Source organism: Mustela lutreola, chromosome 6 (assembly GCF_030435805.1).
Source record: "Mustela lutreola isolate mMusLut2 chromosome 6, mMusLut2.pri, whole genome shotgun sequence".
In the NCBI taxonomy this organism is placed as follows: Eukaryota; Metazoa; Chordata; class Mammalia; order Carnivora; family Mustelidae; genus Mustela; species Mustela lutreola.
Window position 1 is genome coordinate 137,593,341 of NC_081295.1, and position 19,462 is coordinate 137,612,802.

General features: G+C 39.8%; 1 protein-coding gene across 10 annotated transcripts in view; it reads left to right on the top strand.

The window, feature by feature from the left end:
- FARS2 (phenylalanyl-tRNA synthetase 2, mitochondrial) overlaps positions 1-19,462 on the top strand; it is a 531,358-nt gene that overhangs the window by 320,047 nt on the left and 191,849 nt on the right. For all 10 annotated transcript variants that reach the window (XM_059179166.1, XM_059179167.1, XM_059179172.1 and 7 more), the window contains one exon: positions 8,973-9,133. In XM_059179166.1, coding sequence (XP_059035149.1) covers positions 8,973-9,133 — 161 coding nt within the window. The remainder of the gene's footprint in view (positions 1-8,972; positions 9,134-19,462) is intronic.

A 19,462-nucleotide genomic window follows, 5' to 3' on the forward strand; every position in this document is an offset into this window, starting at 1 on the left:
GCCCCTGAATCATGTACACTGTGGATTTTTGTAGATCATGATCTTAAACTCATATATCGGTAACCTTTGAAATGTTTTCCTTAGGAATTTTTATGTAGTCAGTCATGTATCTACAAATAATGACAGTTTTACTTTTTTCTTTCCAATTGGTTAATCTGTTTTTTTGTTTTTGTTTTGCTCCCCCTTTCTGAATGGACATACTCTTGTCTTCAAGCAGGTCCTGAATGCAAAGCAACTGGTCTTTCACCGTTGAGTATTGTATTAGCTCTTGGGTTTTTTGTTTTGTTTTGTTTTTTCTGTTTTTTGTTTTTAATTTTAATTTTTTATTTTTTTAAATTAACACGTTATGTATTATTAGCCCCAGGGGTACAGGTCTGTGAATTTCCAGGTGTACACACTTAACAGTACTCACCATACCACATACCTTCCCCAATATCAATAACCCCACTACCCTCTCCCTACCCCTGCCCCAGCAACCCTCAGTTTGTTTTGTGAGATTAAGAGTCTCTTATGGTTTGTCTCCCTCCCGATCCCATCTTGTTTCATTTATTCCTTTCCTACCCCCCAAACCCCCAACATTGCCTCTCAGTTTCCTCATATCAGGGAGACTGTATGATAATTGACTTATTTCGCTAAGCATAATACCCTCTAGTTCCATCCATGTCATCGCAAATGGCAAGATTTCATTTCTTTTGATGGCTACATAGTATTCCATTGTGTATATATATACCACATCTTCTTTATCCATTTATCTGTTGATGGACATCTAGGTTTTTTCCATAGTTTGGCTATTATGGACATTGCTGCTATAAACATTCAGGTGTGTGTGTCCCTTTGGATCACTACATTTGTATCATTAGGGTAAATACCCAGTAATGCGATTGCTGGGTCACAGGGTAGTCTATTTTCAACATTTTGAGGAACCTTCATGCTGTTTTCCAGAGTGACTGCACGAGCTTGCATTCCCATCAACAGTGTAGGACTGTTCCCCTTTCTCTGCTTCCTCGCTATCATCTGTCATTTCCTGACTTGTTAATTTTACCCATTCTGACTGGTGTGAGGTGATATTTCACTGTGGTTTTGATTTGTATTTCCCTGATGCCAAGTGAAGTGGAGCACTTTTTCATGTGTCTGTTGGCCATCTGGATGTCTTCTTTGCAGAAATGTCTGTTCATGTCCTCTGCCCATTTCTTGATTGGATTATATGTTCTTTGGGTGTTGAGTTTAATAAGTTCTTTCTAGATTTTAGATACTAGCCCTTCATCTGATACGTCATTTGTGAATATCTTCTCCCATCCTGTCAGTTGTCTTGTGGTTTTGTTGACTGTTTCCTTTGCCGTGCAAAAGCTTTCGATCTTGTTGAAGTCCCAATAGTTCATTTTTGCCTTGCTTCCCTTGCCTTTGGCTATGTTTCTAGGTCGAAGAGGTTGCTTTCTGTGTCCTCCTTAAGGATTTTGCTGGATTCCTTTCTCAGATTGAGGTCCTTCATCCATTTTGAGTTTATTTCCCTGTGTGTTGTAAGGAAATGGTCCAGTTTCATTTTTCTGCATGTGGCTGTCCAATTTTCCCAACACCATTTGTTGAAGAGGCTGTCTTTCTTCCATTGAACATTCTTTCCTGCTTTGTCAAAGATTAGTTGATGATAAAGTTGAGGGTCTATTTCTGGGCTTTCTGTTCTGTTCCATTGATCTATGTGTCTGTTTTTGCGCCAGTACCATACTGTCTTGATGATGACAGCTTTGTAATAGAGCTGAAAGTCTGGACTTGTGATGCCACCAACTTTGACTTTCTTTTTCAACATTCCTCTGGGTATTTGAAGTCTTTTCCAGTTCCATATAAATTTTAGGATTATTTGTTCCATCTCTTTGAAAAAAAATGATGGTATTTTGTTAGGGATTGCATTAAACATGTAGATTGCTTTAGGTAGCATAGACATTTTCACAATACTTGTTCTTCCAATCCATGTAGCTATTGGTTTTTTTATTGTGTCTTTTATCAGATTAAAGAAATGCCTGGTGTTCCTTATTTGCTGAGAATTTTTATAATGAATGGAACTTAGATATTTTCAACTGCTTTTCCTGCATCTACTGAATGATCATGTGTTTTCTTTTTTAATCTGCTTTTTTGAAGAATTATGTTGAGTGATGTTTGTATGTTGAGCCAACCTTTTATTCCTAGGATAAATCAAGTCCTGACGTCATGTCCTCTTCATGAATTCCTGGATGCAGTTTGTTAATATTTTGTTAAAGGTGATTTGTTTTCTCTGTTCATGATGCATATTGGTTTAAAGTTTTCTTTTCTTGGAATGTCTTTGGTTTTGGTATAAGGGTAATCCTGGCATGAAATTTCATTATTCTCTACTTTCTGGAAGAATTAGTATTATTTCTTTCTTCACATTGTGATAGAATTCATAGTAAAAGCCATCTGGTCCTCAGGTTTTCTTTGTGGGAAAGTTTTTCATTATATATTCAGTATTTTTAATTGATATAGGTTATATGTTCTTTTTAATTGGCTTTGGTAGATGAGGTGGGGGTTTTTTTGTTTGTTTTGTTTTGTTTCATTTTTAGGAATTTTTCCATTTTGTATGGATTATTGAATAGTTGTTGAATTCACTTGTGTAAGGTTATTCATAATATTCTTTCTAGTCCCTCATTATCTTTTTAATGTCTCTAGTATCTATTTTTAGTGAGGTCCTATCCTTTGTTTCTGACATTGTTAATTTGTATCTTCTCTTTTTTTCTTTCTTTTTTTTCCTTATTAGTCTGGCTGGCAATTTATCAATCGTATTGATATTTTTTAACAGCCTTTGGTATACATAAAGAGTGGACTATTACTCAGTCATAAAAAAGAATAAGACCTGGCCATTTGTGGCAACATGGATGGACCCAGTGGTGAAATAAGTCAAACAGAGAGAGCTTTTATCTTTTTTATGACTAAGCAATGTTTCATTCCAAAGAACCACCTGTTCTTTGTTCATTCATCTGTTGATGGACACTTGGGTTGCTTCCATATGTTGGCTGCTATAAATAATGCTATAATAAACATAGAGGTGCAGATATCTTTTTGAATTGTGTTTTCTTTTTTTTTGGGGGGGGGATTCCCAGTGGTGAAATTACTAGCTAGGTTGTATGGTATTTCTATTTCTTATCTTTTGAGGAACCTCCATACTATACTGTTTCTCACAGTGGCTGCACCAATTTACATTCCCAGCAACAGTGCATGAGCCTTCTTTTTTTCCACATCCTTGCCAGCACTTGTTACTTGTCTTTTTGATTCCAGCAAATCCCATGTGATTACATGTGGAATCTAGAAAACAAAACAAAGAAATAAACAGCAGAAACAGATCCATAAATACTGAGAACAGACTAATGGTTGCCAGCTGGAAAGGTAGTTAGAGGGTGGGCAAAACAGGTGACAAGGTGTGGGGGATGCAGGCTTCCAGATATGGAAGAAGTCACAGGGTTAAAGACACAGCAAAGGGAATATAGTTGATGATAACTGCAATCATGTTGTATTGTGACAAATGGTAGCTTCAATTGTGGTGAGCATACCACCACATAATGGAGGTGTGGAATCATGATACTGTCCATCTGAAACTAATGTAACATTGTGTATCAACTGTGTGTCAGTTTTAAAAAATTCTTTTAAACCAGCTTTTGTTGTCATCAGTTTTCACTATTGTTTTTCTCTTTATTTTGTCACTTAGGTTATCTTTATTTTTTCCTTATTTTGCTTAGTTTGGTCTTAGTTTTCTTTTTCTAGTTTTGTAAGGGAGTAGATCAATGATTTGACACTTTTCTTCTCCTCTGACATATGCCTTTAATGCTATAAGTTTCGTTTGAATCATAGCTTTAGATGCATCCCATACATTGTTATGTGTTGCATTTTAATTTGTATTCGCTTCGGTGCATTTCCTAATTTTTCTTGTGAGATTTTTCTTTGCATGTTGGTCTATTTAAAAGTATGTTGTTAAATTTCCCGATATTTGGGAGTTTTTCCGGATAGTTTTATACTGTTAACTTCTGATTTATTTTCACCTTGGGGATGGGTCATTCCCTGTAAGTATTTTGAGATTTGTGTTGGCAAAAGACCCATCTGCATTTGAAAAGACCATGAACTCTGTTGTTGAGCAGTGTCATGTGCATAATTTTATATGTGGCAAAATTAACAACCTGGGATGTAGTGGAAATTTTTTTGAAAGTTCTTCCAACTTTTTCAGACCAGTGCTTCTCAATCTGTCTGTAACACGCTGAATACTAGTTTTTCCCTTTGTCTTTATGATTGCCTTGATGCCAAGTGATAAACAGAGATGCTAATTTTTAACTTACAATGAAGCATTTTCCCAGTGGACCTTGCACATCAAATCTTAAGGTTTCCTGAGAAGTCAAGCTCAGATAGACTGAATGGGGATCTCTGGAACAATTTTAAGCTGCTTTTTGTGTTTTAGAAAGAGAATAAATGCAAAATAAAATTAAGAACAAATATGACTCATTCATTGTTCTACCCTTATACATGTCTAGTGGTGACAGTGTCCAAATTTATGTTTTAGAAAGAGAATTGGTGGCACTAGCACAGATGGAGCAAATAGGGAGACAGACGGTGACAACTTGGGTGTTTCTTGGAAGAGCCCAGGTGAGAGATGTTTATGGAAGGCGCAAATCTGTAGCGACAATTAGACTAGAAAGAAGGGATAGTTTTGAGAGAGGTTTTAAATATAATTTAAACGTCTATATCTGAAATGAGGTAATGTTAGAGTTAAAATTTACTCCCAGGTTTCTGCCTTGAATAATTAGATGGAAGATGATCCCACTCATCGTAAAGTAGAAAAATCAGATGAAAAACAGTAGTTGGTTGGGAGAAGGAGTGTTACATAGCTTTGGCTTAGGACTGTTTGCTCTATATGTAGGATGAGCAATGCGATGAATAATGTGGGATGGCATGGCTTTAGGATGGATGTGATATTGTGACATAATTGATACTCTGGCATATACAGGGTACTAGGGTATAGGGGACTCATCTTATTTTAAGCTTAATTCCTGATCTCTCCTAAGTGAAACCTTATCTAGTCTTTATTTGCGTTTCCATAATGGGAAATGTTTACAATAAAAGGCAAACCCAGATGTTTTAACAATGTCTGGTTAGCCCTTGTTGAATAACAAACTACTTCAAAGTTAATGGCATAAGAGAGCCACCATTTTATTATTCTGTGATCACAAATTTGGACGGCACATAGTGGGGATGGTTTGGAAATGGTGTGAGAGAACGAAAGAGATCACTCCTAGCTATAAAAGGGGGACATAGAAATCCATTTTTACTAATCATGATTATCCTGAAAGTTTAGCCCCAGTGTGACACAAGAGGAGTACTTTGTTCTTACAACCTCTTAAACAGAAAAGACATTGCTGTATTTTACCTAGTAACAAAAATCTCTGTTGTCTGAAATATTTCTTGTCACTCTTTAAGGAGGCACGTAGTGTGAAGTCTCCCTATCTCTCTCCTCCAGGTGCCCAGTTCTTTCCCACCCTCCCCCAGATTAAGAAACAAAAGAAAACAACGTCAGGCAGCTGCTGCTTTGAGTTTTTTAAATCTTTCAGAGATTCTTTATAACATGCCATTGTGTGGACATGGCCTAATTTATTTAATCAGTTCCCTGGTGATGGACCTTGGGTTGTTTGCAGTCTTTTGCTTTTATAAGCAATACCCCAGCAAGAGGCCTTACACATTCATAATTTCCCATAAGTAGGATGCATTCCCGTAGCTAGAAGAATAAGGTGGTCTATGCATCTGTAACTTTGATAGCTACTGCTGTATTCTTCTCCTTAGGTCAGTGGGTTAAAAACCCAGTTGTGAATGGAATACTATGCAGCCATCAAAAGAAATGAAATCTTGCCGTTTGTGATGATGTGGATGGAACTAGAGGGTTATCATGCTTAGTGAAATAAGTCAAGCGGAGAAAGACAACTATCATATGATGTCCCTGATATGAGGAAGTGGAGATGCAACATGGGGGGTTAAGTGGGTAGGAGAAGAATCAATGAAACAAGATGGGATTGGGAGGGAGATAAACCATAAGTGACTCTTAATCTCACAAAACAAACTGAGGGTTGCCGGGGGGAGGGGGGTTAAGAGAAGGGGGGTGGGGTTATGGACATTGGGGAGGGTATGTGCTATGGTGAGTGCTGTGAAGTGTGTAAACTTGGCGATTCACATACCTGTACCCTGGGGGATAAAAATATATTATATGTTTATTAAATTAAAAAAAAAAAAAAAACAGTTGTGAGCCTACGAGTTACGCAGAGAGTGCTTGTGTTCCCTTGGCTTTGCTATCAAGTATAAGAACAGTTCTATTTATTTAGCTAATCTGATATGTAAAATATTTTTTTACTTTTTACTTTTTACTTTTTCTTTGCATTTTTTTAAAGATTTTATTTACTTATTTGACAGAGAGAAATCACAAGTAGACGGAGAGGCAGGCAGAGAGAGAGAGAGAGGGAAACAGGCTCCCTGCTGAGCAGAGAGCCCGATGCGGGACTCGATCCCAGGACCCTGAGATCATGACCTGAGCCAAAGGCAGCGGCTTAACCTACTGAGCCACCCAGGCGCCCCCTTTGCATTTTTCTTAACTAAACTTTTTATTTGCTTAAAGGTAATTTTTCTTTCCATTTCTATGAATGTCTTCATAGTCTTCATCCATTTAAAAATTTAGATTGTTCGGGCACCTGGGTGGCTCAGTCAGTGGAGCATTTGGCACTCCACGCTCAGTGTGGAGTCTGCCTGCTGTAGGTTCTCTCTCTCCCTCTGCCCCTCCCCCCACACCCTCTTGCTCTCAGATAAATAAATCTTTTTAAAAAAAATTAGATTGCTGCTTTTTTTCTTACCTACTTTTAGGGCTCTTTGTTATTCTTGGTTTTGCTTTAGAATAGGGTTAAAAGAACAGAGTATGAACATTTTTAAGGATCTTGATATGTGTTGCCATGTTGTTTCCAAATTGTTGTAAAAATAAATGGTGTAACCAGCAGCGATGAGGACACTAAAACCACCCACTGCAGACAGAATATGCTAGAACCGTACCACCAGGACTGTAATTTTCAAAATAATCTTCTTTAAGTAGATATAAAAAGTCGATCATGATTATATTGAATTTCATGTCTTTAGTCACCAACCGTTTTTTAAGACCTCATGTATCAGTATGAATTATTCTAAAATATTTTGCCTCACACTTTAGCTGCTCTTTTAGGCACCTGATCACAGGGTCAGGGGCCATGCACACTTTTTTGTGACCTCACTGTGTGGTTAAATATCCCTCTCCCCTCCTCCTCACCAGAGTGTTCATTCGTACTCAGGAACAGGTGCAATCAGCCAGCCACTCTCTTTTCTTTCATATACACTTTCTCTCCTACTACTGAGCCATTCTGTCTCTCTGTATCATTTGCTTTTGCGATCTCATTTTGGCGATTTTAATTCATTCAGCTTTTAAACAAACCATTTGAAGAGGTTCATCTCCTGCGTGGCTTCAATTATATGTTTATCTTTGTTGTTGTTGTTTTTTAGGTAGGACACCAGGTAGGTAGGACACCAGGTAGGACACCCAGGGCAGAAATGGATCCTCTCCTCTCTTACCTGCCTCAACCTCGAACCATCTGTGTTTCCAGAAACTGCTCCTAACCATTGCATGCTGCACTGTCACCTTTTTTTTATTAAAGACATTCCTTCAGTCTGGAATTTTCTTTTACCTCTCTCCAAATCTTGGATGCATAGTCGTTTTCTTTTGCTGGGTAACAAGTTAACCTCATACCAATGGATTAAAACAACATAAATTTATTATGTTACATTTCCTTGCATCGGAAGTCCAGGTGCTGGGTCCCCTGCTCTGGGTCTTCATAGGTGGGAATCAAGGTGTCAGAAAACTATGTCCTCTTCTGGAATTCAGGGTCCTCTTCTGAGCTCTTTCACACTCTTGGGAGAATTCATTTCCTTGAGATTGTAAGAGTGGAGGTCCCATTTCTTGCTGATGGCCAAGGCCTCCCCCAGCTTCTAAAGGCCTCCCTCAGGGCCTAGCCACATGGCCTCATTTCTGTGAGCTGGTTTGCTCAGAGGGACCCGCATATAAAGTCACCTGATCATTCAGTTCTTGGGGCCACCCACACTCAGAGGGAGGGAATTACATAGGGCAGGCATGTTAGGAGTGAAATCTTGAGGCTGTTTGCAGCCTTCCCAGGATCCTACTCCCCCTTAGTGTCCAGCTGAAATTATATTTCAACTTTGTGTAAACTTTTTCACAAGCCCTTTCCGTAAGCTTTTTCTGGAGTATGAATTGCTCCCTTGCTTCTTCACACAGCGCTTTGTGTTTGGTCTTACTCTGCTTCAATAAGCGAAATAAACCCTTCAAGTTCATGGCATTGCCGTAATGTAAACAACACACCTTGCCTTTGGAGTGAGTGGTACTAGATAAGTACCTTGGCTTGCTTGCTCTCTGTATTGCTGAGGCAACTCTTATTAAGGGTGAGGGTTATTTTGTATGAAATTGAGGGTTCTTTCTGAATATTAACAGTCCATTCTGGCATGTTTCAAACATACCTGCCCATCTAATAAGCCTTGTAGGGACAAGAGACGATCTTCTCTCTCTCCTCTGTAACCTGCACATAGTAGGGCAAATGTTCAAATCAGGGCAAACAAGGTTTACTCAGAGGCAGAAACCAGGGCTTTAAAGAGCCTGGAATATAATTCTAAGTGAAACAGTATGAGAGACAGCGTGACTCCGGAGTGCTTCAGTGCAGTAAGTGACTGAGGAATGTGGGAAGCATGAGAAACGTAAGACGGGGACCCTCATGGAGGCCTCCACAGCCCCTCCCCAGTGCCTTGCCCCCAGTGGGCACTCAACCAGTAGTACTGGTTACTTATCAGCAAGTAGCATTCACCTGTGAAGTCTTTATATTTTCTAAATCCGTTTCGTTTTGTTTTCCTAATTGTAGCGGGTGCTCATGATCAGATCGGTTGGGCCTTTGGCCTAGGACTGGAAAGACTGGCCATGATCCTCTATGACATCCCTGACATCCGCCTCTTCTGGAGTGAGGATGAGCGTTTCCTGAAGCAATTCCGTGTGTCAGATATCAACCAGCATGTGAAATTCCAGGTAAAGTGACTTGAAGAATATGATAATAATAACAACAACAGTTTTTAAGAACTGAAGTGGTCATATGTTTGAAAAGGAACTTGTGGAATTTAAAAGTCATGTGTATTTGAAAAGAAGTTTTTTTAACAAGATTTTTTTATTTGAGAGAGAAAGCATGAGCAAGAGAGCGGGAGAGAAGATGACCAGGGCAGAGGGATTGAGAGACAGGGAGAAGCAGACTCCCCTCTGAGCAGGGAGCCTGATATGGGACTCAGTCCCAGGACCCTGGGATCATGACCCGAGCTGAAGGGAGACATTTAACTGACTGAACCACCCAGGCATTCCTTGGAAAGAAGTTTTAAATAGAGGTCCATAAAGACACAGGAGTTCATAAACCATCAGAAATAACATGCAGAAAAATAAGAGATTTATCAAGCTTTTAGTCTGAGCAGAGAACTAACTTTGGGCTTTGTTAATTAGCATTTTATTGTTATGAAGTGGCCATCTCTGATAATACATTTCAAGTTTAGTTTTTCTGATAATAATGCAGACACATTGGCTTTCTTATGATTAGTATTTGCAGTGTGTTTTCCTTATTCATTTTCTTCTTTCTTTTTTTTTTTTTTTTTTTAAGATTTTATTTATTTATTTGACAGGCAGAGATCACAAGTAGACCGAGAGGCAGGCAGAGAGAGAGGAAGGGAAGCAGGCTCTGCACTGAGCAGACAGCTCAATGCAGGGCTCGATCCCGGACCACACCCTGTGTAAGAGCATCATAGTAACAGTTGCACTTAGTGGCTAACACTCATTCAGGCCTCACTCTATTCAGTATTCTGAGTACTCACTCAGTGTTCCATATTCCAAAGACCTTATGTGCCTTGATGTAGTCCTCTTAATAACCCTCTGAGTTTAGGTACGATTATTCTTTGCACTTTAGAGTCGGGGAAATGGTTGAGAGACAAAGCACAAGCAAGGGGGGTGAGCAGCAGGCCGAGGGAGAAGCAGGCTGCTCTCTGAGCAAGGAGCCTGATGCGGGACTTGATCCCAAGACCCTGTAATCAGGATTTAAGTTATTCTAACAGTTCCAAAAATTGGTGTACAGCTTCTAGAAAAATAAGGCATTGAGTGAAATTATCTGGTTTATTAACTTACTGATAGCAAGCTGCTTGTGTTAATACTTCTCAAACTTCAGCGTGGAAATGAGTCAACTGAGAGTCTTGTTAAAATGCAGATTCTGATTTAGTGTGGCTGACCCTGCATTTTTATGAAATTCCCAGACGATGCATACGATCTGGGTCCACGGACCATACTCTGAAGCTATGGAAGGATGTGGACCAACTCATCTTACTTGTCAGAGCCTCAGCAACCTCACCTGTAAAAGGAGACGATGAAGTGAAATAGTCTGCCCAGGTGATTAAACTCACTGCTTCCTCCAGTGCAGTATAGATTTTGGTTTAGTATAACTGACGTGGAAAACAGAGGCAGAAGAAAAATTATCACATTTCCTTACTACTTGCAGCCCCCTGACAAGTCCTCGAAACAGGCAGAGCCACCTTCCCTAGGAACTCAGCTGCCTTAGTGTTAATGCTTTATTAAGGGCAAAAGGCAATCTTAGCCCAACCCCAGGCTCCTATAAGTCTAAATTCACATAAAAAAATTCCTTTGGAAACTTCCTTTATCTCTTCCTCCCAAGATGCATATTGACAATTATCCCCCAGCAGATGACCCACTGGTAGATATCTGAAGGGTCTCAAATGACCTTTTCCAAACAATAGCTCATCCCCCTCAGGATCCTGGAAACTTTATTTCTAAAATACCTGGGAGGCTTACCTATGCCCATGGATCCTGTCCCTGTGCTTTCATAAAACCACCTTTTTTGCATTACAGACGTCACAAAAATTCTTTTTTGGCCATTGGCTTCAAACCCTAACATCTTTCCTACTATTACAATAAGTAGATCCATGAGTTATCATTCCTTTGAACTAATCTTGAAACTCTTCTTTCTTCTTGCCCTGTGAATTTCAGTTGCAATCCTTTAACACTTTTGTATTTATGACGTGGCGAAGGGCTTCCTTTCTGCTTCCTTTCCTTCTCTTTCTCTTCCTTCCCTTCCATCCTTCCTTCCTCCCTCCCTCCTTCCTTTCTTCCTTTCTCTGTCTCTGCCCCTCTCTCATTCATTCGTTTGTTCTTCCGTTCATTCATTCATTCATTCTTTTGTATTTGTCAATGTGAGTGGACTGTGTGAATAAACTCATACAGTTTAAATGCACATTTATTTATTTATTTATTTATTTTTAAAGATTTTATTTATTTGTTTGACAGAGAGAGAGATCACAAATAGGCAGAGAGACAGACGGAGAGAAAGATGAGGAGAAGCAGGCTCCCTGCTGAGCAGAGAGCCCTATGCGGGACTCGATCCCAGGCCCCTGGGATCACGACCTGAGCGGAAGGTAGAGGCTTAACCCACTGAGCCACCCAGGTGCCCCTTAAATGCATATTTAAACATTATGCGTAAGGCAGAGATTTGTTTATGTGCTTTGTTTATGGAAAGAAAACAGTAGTACTTAATTTAGGGAAAAAGCCAGGACTAGAGATACAGAGGATGAGGCTGGATGTGCACAGGGTGTGGTGCAGGCCTCAACAGGACAGTGACCGTCAAAGGCATCTCCAAGGTCAATCGTGGGTAGACTGCTGCGGGAAAGTGTGTCAGAGTTTGGCCTTGCTCTCCCTATAGTATGAAGCATCAGCTGGGATGCTTGGGTATATGAAGACTGGCAGTTCCTAGAGGCCAGGGCCTGCCATTTTCCCTTATTGATGTCTTCCAGCAATCCTAGTTCAGTGGTCCATGTATTGTATGTTAATTTGTTTAATACCTTATAATACTCACCAATTGTTGAGTGCTGTGTGCAGGCCGCTGGGCTAAATACTTTGCCAATCTTATAATCTTCATTCATTACAATCTGATGGGGTAGGTACTATCAACTAATTTTATTGGTGATGCAACTGGGGCAGGGAATCACAAGTAACTCAGCCACAGGGACTGTAGTGGTAAGTGACACAGCTAGGATTTCGTCTGCAGCTGACTGCAAAGAGCTCCTGACGGTAAACTCCTGAACTGTTGTCCCTAGACCAAAAACACTGTTATCCAATCTGGAAGATGAAGTTGACAGTTCCTGACATCACGTTGTTTCCAATCTAGAAGAAGAGATGGCTTCATCAAGAGATAATTATAAAATAATATAAAGCAAATAACAGAGCTGTATATGTACATGTAGAATTTTGCTGACACTGACCAATGCATGTGGAGGTCAAAATTATCTTCTTCCTTTTTTAAAAAAAATGTTTTTTTACTAGTTTAATTCTCAAAATCCCTCCATGTCTCTCCAGAATTGTATTAGGACTTGAGACTGTGATTACTTGCTAATCTCCATGGCTTGGAATTGCTCCTAGATCTGGTTCTGCTGTCATTATCATAAATGTTGTCTGATAGAGACTTAATGCAGATTATGCAGAGTTTCTTCATTCTATTCCCAAATAAATCCAGCTGTGAGAATCCCATCAGCTTCATGGTGTTGCAGTGTTATGAATGGATCTCTGATTTTTTTCACTATTTCCATATGCATTTTTTCCCAACTCACATGTACACAGAAAACACGTATCTCTTTTTCTAGAAACTGATGTTTACCCCAAGAGACTACAGGTAGACCTCATTTTAGTGTGCTTCGTTTTATTTTATTTCATAGATAACTGCACTTTTTATAAGATGAAGGTCTGTAGCAGCCCTGTGTCCAGTAAATCTGTTGGCTCCATTTTTCTAGTATAATTTGCTTGCTTTGTGTTTTTGTGTCACATTTTGGTACCTCTTACAATTCCTCAAACTTTTTCATTATTACTGTATTTCTGAGGTGATCTCTGACCAGTGATCTTTGATGTTACTAGTACAGTTGTTTGGGGCACCACAAACCATGCTAAGTCACTGAACTTTGTGACTTTTCATTTTACATTAAAAATGTAGTGTGTCTCCTGTGTGCTCTAGCAACCAGCCAGTCCTCCATTTCTCTCCCTCTCCTCCAGTTCCCTTATGCTCTGAGACACAACAATATTGAAATCAGACCAATTACCCACCCTACAGTGGCCTCCAAGTTTCCAAGTGAAAGGAAAACTTGCACATCTCTCACTCTCAATCAAGGGTTAGAAATGATTAAACTCAGTGAGGAAGGCATGTCGAATGGCAGCACAGGCTGAAAAGTAGGCCCTTTGCCTCGAATAGTTAGCTGACTTGTGAGTGCAAAGAAATGTTCTCGAAGGAAATTAAGTGCCCCTCCAGTGAACACATGAATGGTAAGAAAGCAAAACAGTCTGATTGATGATAGGGAGAAAGTTTGAGTAATCCAAATGAAAGACAACCCGCTGTAACATTTCCTTAAGCCAAAGCCTAATCTAAGGCATGACTCTAACTCTCTTCAATTCTGGGAAGGCTGAGAGAGGTGAGGAAGCTGCAGAAGGAAAATCTGAAGCTAGCAGAGGTTGGTTCCTGAGGTTTAAGGCAGGAAGCCATCTCTGTGACATCAGAGCTCAAGGTGAAACAGCAAGGGCTGATTGAGAAGCTGCAGCAAACCATCCAGAAGATCTCGCTAAGGTCACTAACGAAGGTGGCAGCACTAAACAGCATACGTTTAGTGTAGACCAAACAGCCTTCTATTGGAAAAAGATGCCATACAGGACTTTCATAGCTAGAGAGGAGAAGTCAATGCCTGACCTCAAAGCACAGGCCGACTCTCTTGTCCGTGGCTAATGCAGCTGGTGACTTGAAGTTGAAGCCAATGGTCATTTACTATTCCAGAAATCTTAGAGCCTTTAAGAGTTATGCTAAATCTACTCTGCTTGTGCTCTATAAATGGAACAACAAAGCCTGGATGACAGCATGTCTGTTTGTATCATGGTTTACTGAATATTTTAAGCTCTGTCTTGAGACGTACTGCTCAGAAAGATCCTTTTCAAAATATGACTGCTCATTGACAATGCACCTGGTCACCCGAAGGGTGACAGATATGAACAACAAGATATATGTATGTACTCAGAGATATGTACAATGAGATGAATGTTGTCTTCATGCCTGCTAACATAACATCCATTCTGTACCTCATGGGTCAAGGAGTGATTTTAACTTTCACGTCTTAGTATTTAAGAAATACATTTCATAAGGCTATAGCTGCCATTGATGGTGATTGCTCCGATGGATCTGGGCAAACTGGGCCAGTATTGAAAACATTCTGGAAAGGATTCACCATCCTGAATGCCATTAAGAACATATAAGATTCGTGGAAAATTGTCAAAAAGTCAACATGAACAGGAGTTTGGAAGAAGTTCATTCCTACCCTCATGGATGACTTTGAGAGCTGAGGACTCCAGTGGAGGAAAGAACTGCAGATGTGGTGGAAACAGCAAGAGAACTAGAATTAGAAGTGGAGCCTGAAGATGTGTCATCTCCTAGTAGACTCGAACGGATGAGGAATTGCTTCTCGTGGATAAGCAAAGATAGTGGTTTCCTGAGATGGCACCTACTCCCCGGGAAGACGCTGTGAAGACCATTGAGATGACAACAGAGGATTTAGACTGTGACTTAGTTGATCAAGCAGCAACTTGAGAGGGTGCGAGGGGGCAAAAGGGGGTGAGAGGGTGGACTCCAATTTGAAAGAAGTTCCACTGTGGGTAAAATTCTATCAAATAGCATCATGTGCTACAGAGAAATCATTTGTGAAAAGAGTCAATCAGTGTGGCAAACTTCACTGATGTCTTATTTTAAGAAATTGCCACAGCCACTCCAGCCTTCAGCAACCACCACCTTGTTGTTGATCGGTAGTCATTGACATGAAGGCAAAACCCTCCACCAGCAAAAAGACTACAGTTTGGTGAAAGCTCAGATGATGATTAGCAATAAAGGTATATACATATAGCAATAAGGTATATACATTGATTTTTTAAAAAGATTTTACTTATTTAATTGACAGACAGAGATCATAAGTAGGCAGAGAGGCAGGCAGAGGGGTGGGGGGAAGGAGGCTCCCCACTGAGCAGAGAGCCTGATGCGGGGCTCAATCCCAGGACCCTGGGATCATGACCTGAGCTGAAGGCAGAGGCTTAACTCTCTGAGCCACCCAGGCGCCCCTATACATTGTTGTTGTTTTTTTTTAAAGACATAATGCTATTGCACATTTAATAGACCTCAGTATAGTATAAACATGACTATTATATGCACTGGGGAACCAAAAAATTAATTTGACTTGCTGTATTGATATTTGCTTTATTAGGAACCTGTAATAGAAAGAGGTAGAGGAAGATGTGGGGAAGATGACCATCTATAGAACCTGTAATCATTGTTGACTGCAAAATGAGGAGAGATGCAATGAATTAAAGAATGGACAAGTTTGTTTTAGGAAGCATCATAGTGCTTATATGCAAAGTGTTAAAACCTCTCACAAAGTAAGTGTCTTATCCAGATTAACTAGTATTCATATTTTTACCATCACCACCACCATAACTACTACAAAACATAACTCTTCTGAGCACAGAAGCTATAGTCCTCATAATTGCTGGCCCTTCCTGCCCGTAATCTCCATCTTTAGCTTGCTTTGCCTGCATTGGTGGTATGTAATCCCACTCTTACGATACTAGGACATTTCGTTGACCTGCAATCTGTGGAGTCCTCTGGAGAGGACGGTATTGGAAATCTGTATTGGAACCTCTATCCTCAGAGGCCTGTGGATTTATGACTATTTTTTGGTTTTGTTAAGGCAGGATATCTCGTGATACATCTATATATTTCAAAAACTGCTACCACAGATTTCCTTTTTGTTTAAGGCGCTTTAAAAAAAAAAAATTAAGAATAAGATCTTCAGTGTCTTCTTCCACAGCTCTCTTGTAGTGTAGATTAGAAGGTTGTTTATTATATGACCTTTATATGTACACACATTTAATATCCATATTATGTTTTCTTGGCTATTAACCTTGGAGATTTACAAGAACTTCCTATTTATAGACAACACATTAAACTTCAAATCTTGGCAACATCCATAAAATCTGATAAATTATGTGCAGTATATTTTAGAAATTATCTATCTGACTAGAGGTTTTGGTGTTTTTAAAAAAAGATCTTATGTATTTATTTTAGAGAGAGAGCGAGGGAGAGGGCATGCGCAGGGGTGGGGGGTTGTGGAGGAGCAGATGGAAAGGCAAAGAGAGAATCCCAAGCAGACTGCACTGAGCCTGGAGCCCAGTGTGAGGCCCGATCCCATGACCCTGAGATCATGACCAGAGCTGAAACCATGGGTCGGACCCTGAACCAACTGAGCCACCCAGGCACCCTGAGGAGGTTTTGGTATTTCTGCTTCTGGAAGCAGAGGGATCCATTTATACTATACAGAATCATCTAAACTGGATGCTAAAAGTTAAAATTGTTGAAGTTTTAGAAAAGTTTTCATAATGCTTATGGGTTTCAAACTATCACATTGCACACCTTAAAAGCATATACAATTTTGATTTGTCAGTTATACCTTCATAAAGCTGGAGAGAAGAAGTTAGAGTTTCAAAATGAAATCATCAGGATAGAGACCAGAAACAAGTACCATTTTGAAGGAATTGTCATAGGAAAAAAGAAAATGAGGGGTCAGTTAAACAAGAATGTCAGTAGGTTTTCTCCCCAGGTATGAACATGGGAAGTTATTGTTACAGGATATCAGTAGGGGATGCTTTTGTCTTCAACCAAGAAAAAGCCAATGCAAAATAGTTTAAATAAGAAGAACAGTAGCAAGCATCCCTCAGTGATGCCAGGGCTAGAACCTTGAACGCTTTTCCCCCTCGGGCTGAAAGATGGCGGAAGGAGCACTGAGCATCGCCTCATACAAGATCCAGAAGCAGAAAACACACACCTTTGCTTCCTTTTTTTTTAAGTGTGAGGGAAAGTTTTCCAGAAGTCCTCAACGGTTTATTTGCCTCTTTTCAAGGTAGTTGGAATGGTCTATGAAGGTAGCTTGCTGTTTTCTGATATTTATACTGAGCTCATGTCAATAGGCTTATTTTCTGCATTATTTCACTACCAGCAATGCTGGGTGCTTAAAATTAGGCCCGAGACAATGCTGTCTCTTATTACGATAGCCATTTTATGAATGAACTGTCACTTACAGAATGGGATGATGAGGCTGCTAGAAAAGCTATTCCAGCCTAAAACCTACCTTCTGCTGGCGAATGCTTGAAATCATCCCTTAGAGTTTGACCCCTCATCAAATGTGAGATATTCCTTTTGCCTAGAACATGCTGTGGCTTCTCTCCTAGGGTAACTGGTTGGGGTTCACGGGCATATGTACCTATGGAACAATTTTTCTTTATCTCAAATTGAGTATAGAAATCAGGGTCACCATGACCTGTCCAACTATATTAACTGTCTGGGCGAAAGGGGAAGAGAGCTGAAATACTAACCTCAAAGCCATTCAACCTAGGAGCAAGATCCTGGGAGATGTCAAAGACATAGTAAGTGTTGATTGGAGCCAATTCAAATGGAAAATTAAAGGTTTATATTAATGTTCTGGGGTCCAAGTTGAAGCCACGTAATTCACCTTACTAAATTCTTTAGAAAGGTAAGTGTGGTTGTTGCTGTCTTTGATTTATCTCATCCTGGGCTATTGGAAAAACAAATCTCTTCCCTGTTCCAATTAGAGGCAGGGTCTGCTCCTTCACTCAAAAGATAAGAGGAGCATTTGGGGTCATCTGAAATGTTAGGACTTAAAGTCAGGCTGTGTTTAGATAGAGAAATGAGAATTACTTTGTGATCACATTATTGTACAGCTTTTCACTTTGTACCGTTATGTTGGTATTCTGTATCTGTAATCTTGTGATCTTGAAAATGAAGAATGGTTAAAGTAAGCAGTAATTTATATAGTGGATGGCTTAATTATTCTTTCTATCACTTGGCCGAGTAATGAATCAAATGTTTTCTTTCAATATGAGAGAAGAATTTATTTTCTGAAGGGCCTCCCTGTGAGCTTTGTAAATGACAATTATGGACCGTAATTCACTACCGAAGATAGTGAATAAGAAATACATGACCCCTGTAGAGTCCGTTTGGCAGATTGTGAACTCCAGGTTAACTGCTCTCTGAGAGCCAGATAGCTCTTTTATATTTATTTTTATTTGTTTCTAAAATGATAAATATTCTAAACATATAAGCATATATTTCTTGATTAGATTTGCTGATAACATAGGACTATGTGCCTTCTTCCCAGCTAAGCTGTTACCTCTCGCAAATATGCTACAATTTTGTCACAGATTCTTCTAGACAGTGAAAGCACCAGAAGTGCATTTGACACACCTAACCCTTCCTGATGACATTCTCTTTCTCTTCCTGCTGTCCTCCCCAGACATGGCCCCTGACTTCAATTTGATATTGGCCATTCTCATGTTATTTTAGATATTCAAAAACAGTTTGTAGGACTGCTTCAAAATGCATATTAAGTGACCAAGATAGTTAAAAAAATAGAAATTCAGGCAGATTTTATGAGGAAATTGAGTGGATTTTAAAATGTATGTAGAAATACAGAGGGCCAGGAATGGCCAGATACCTAAAGTGGGAGAATTTGCTTAATCTGATGTCATGTCATTTTTTTTCTTTTTTTTTTTTTTTAAAGATTTATTTATTTATTTGACAGAGATCACCAGTAGGCAGAGAGGCAGGCAGAGAGAGAGAGGAGGAAGCAGGCTCCCTGCTGAGCAGAGAGCCCGATGTGGGGCTCGATCCCAGGACTCTGGGATCATGACCTGAGCCGAAGGCAGAGGCTTTAACCCACTGAGCCACCCAGGCGCCCCTGTCATGTCATTTTTAAAAGCTACCATGTGAAATTGGAGGGCAGAGGAATCGTGAGAGACTAGGGACTCTGGGAAACAAACTGGGGGTTTTAGAATGGAGGAGGGGAGGTTGGTGAGCCTGGTGGTGGGTATTAAGGAGGGCAGGGATTGCATGGAGCACTGGGTGTTATACACAATGAATCTTGGAACACTACATCAAAAACTAATGAGGTACTATATGGTGATTAACATAACATAATAAAAAATTAAATTAAATTAAAAAAAAATAAAAGCTAGCATGTGGTGTTCAGGCAGTGTGGACAGAGAGGCTGGCAGGATGCCCTGAGGAAGCCAGAAACACGTCTCTGTACTATGCTAGACCTGTGACCAGTCCTGCACTGTGAGACAGACAGAAGGAGCCTTTTGTGCAAGTGGAACAGGGACAATTGAGTGTCCATATGGAAAAAATGGAGCTTGACCCCAGGTTCCTAATTACTCAAAAATGAATTCCAG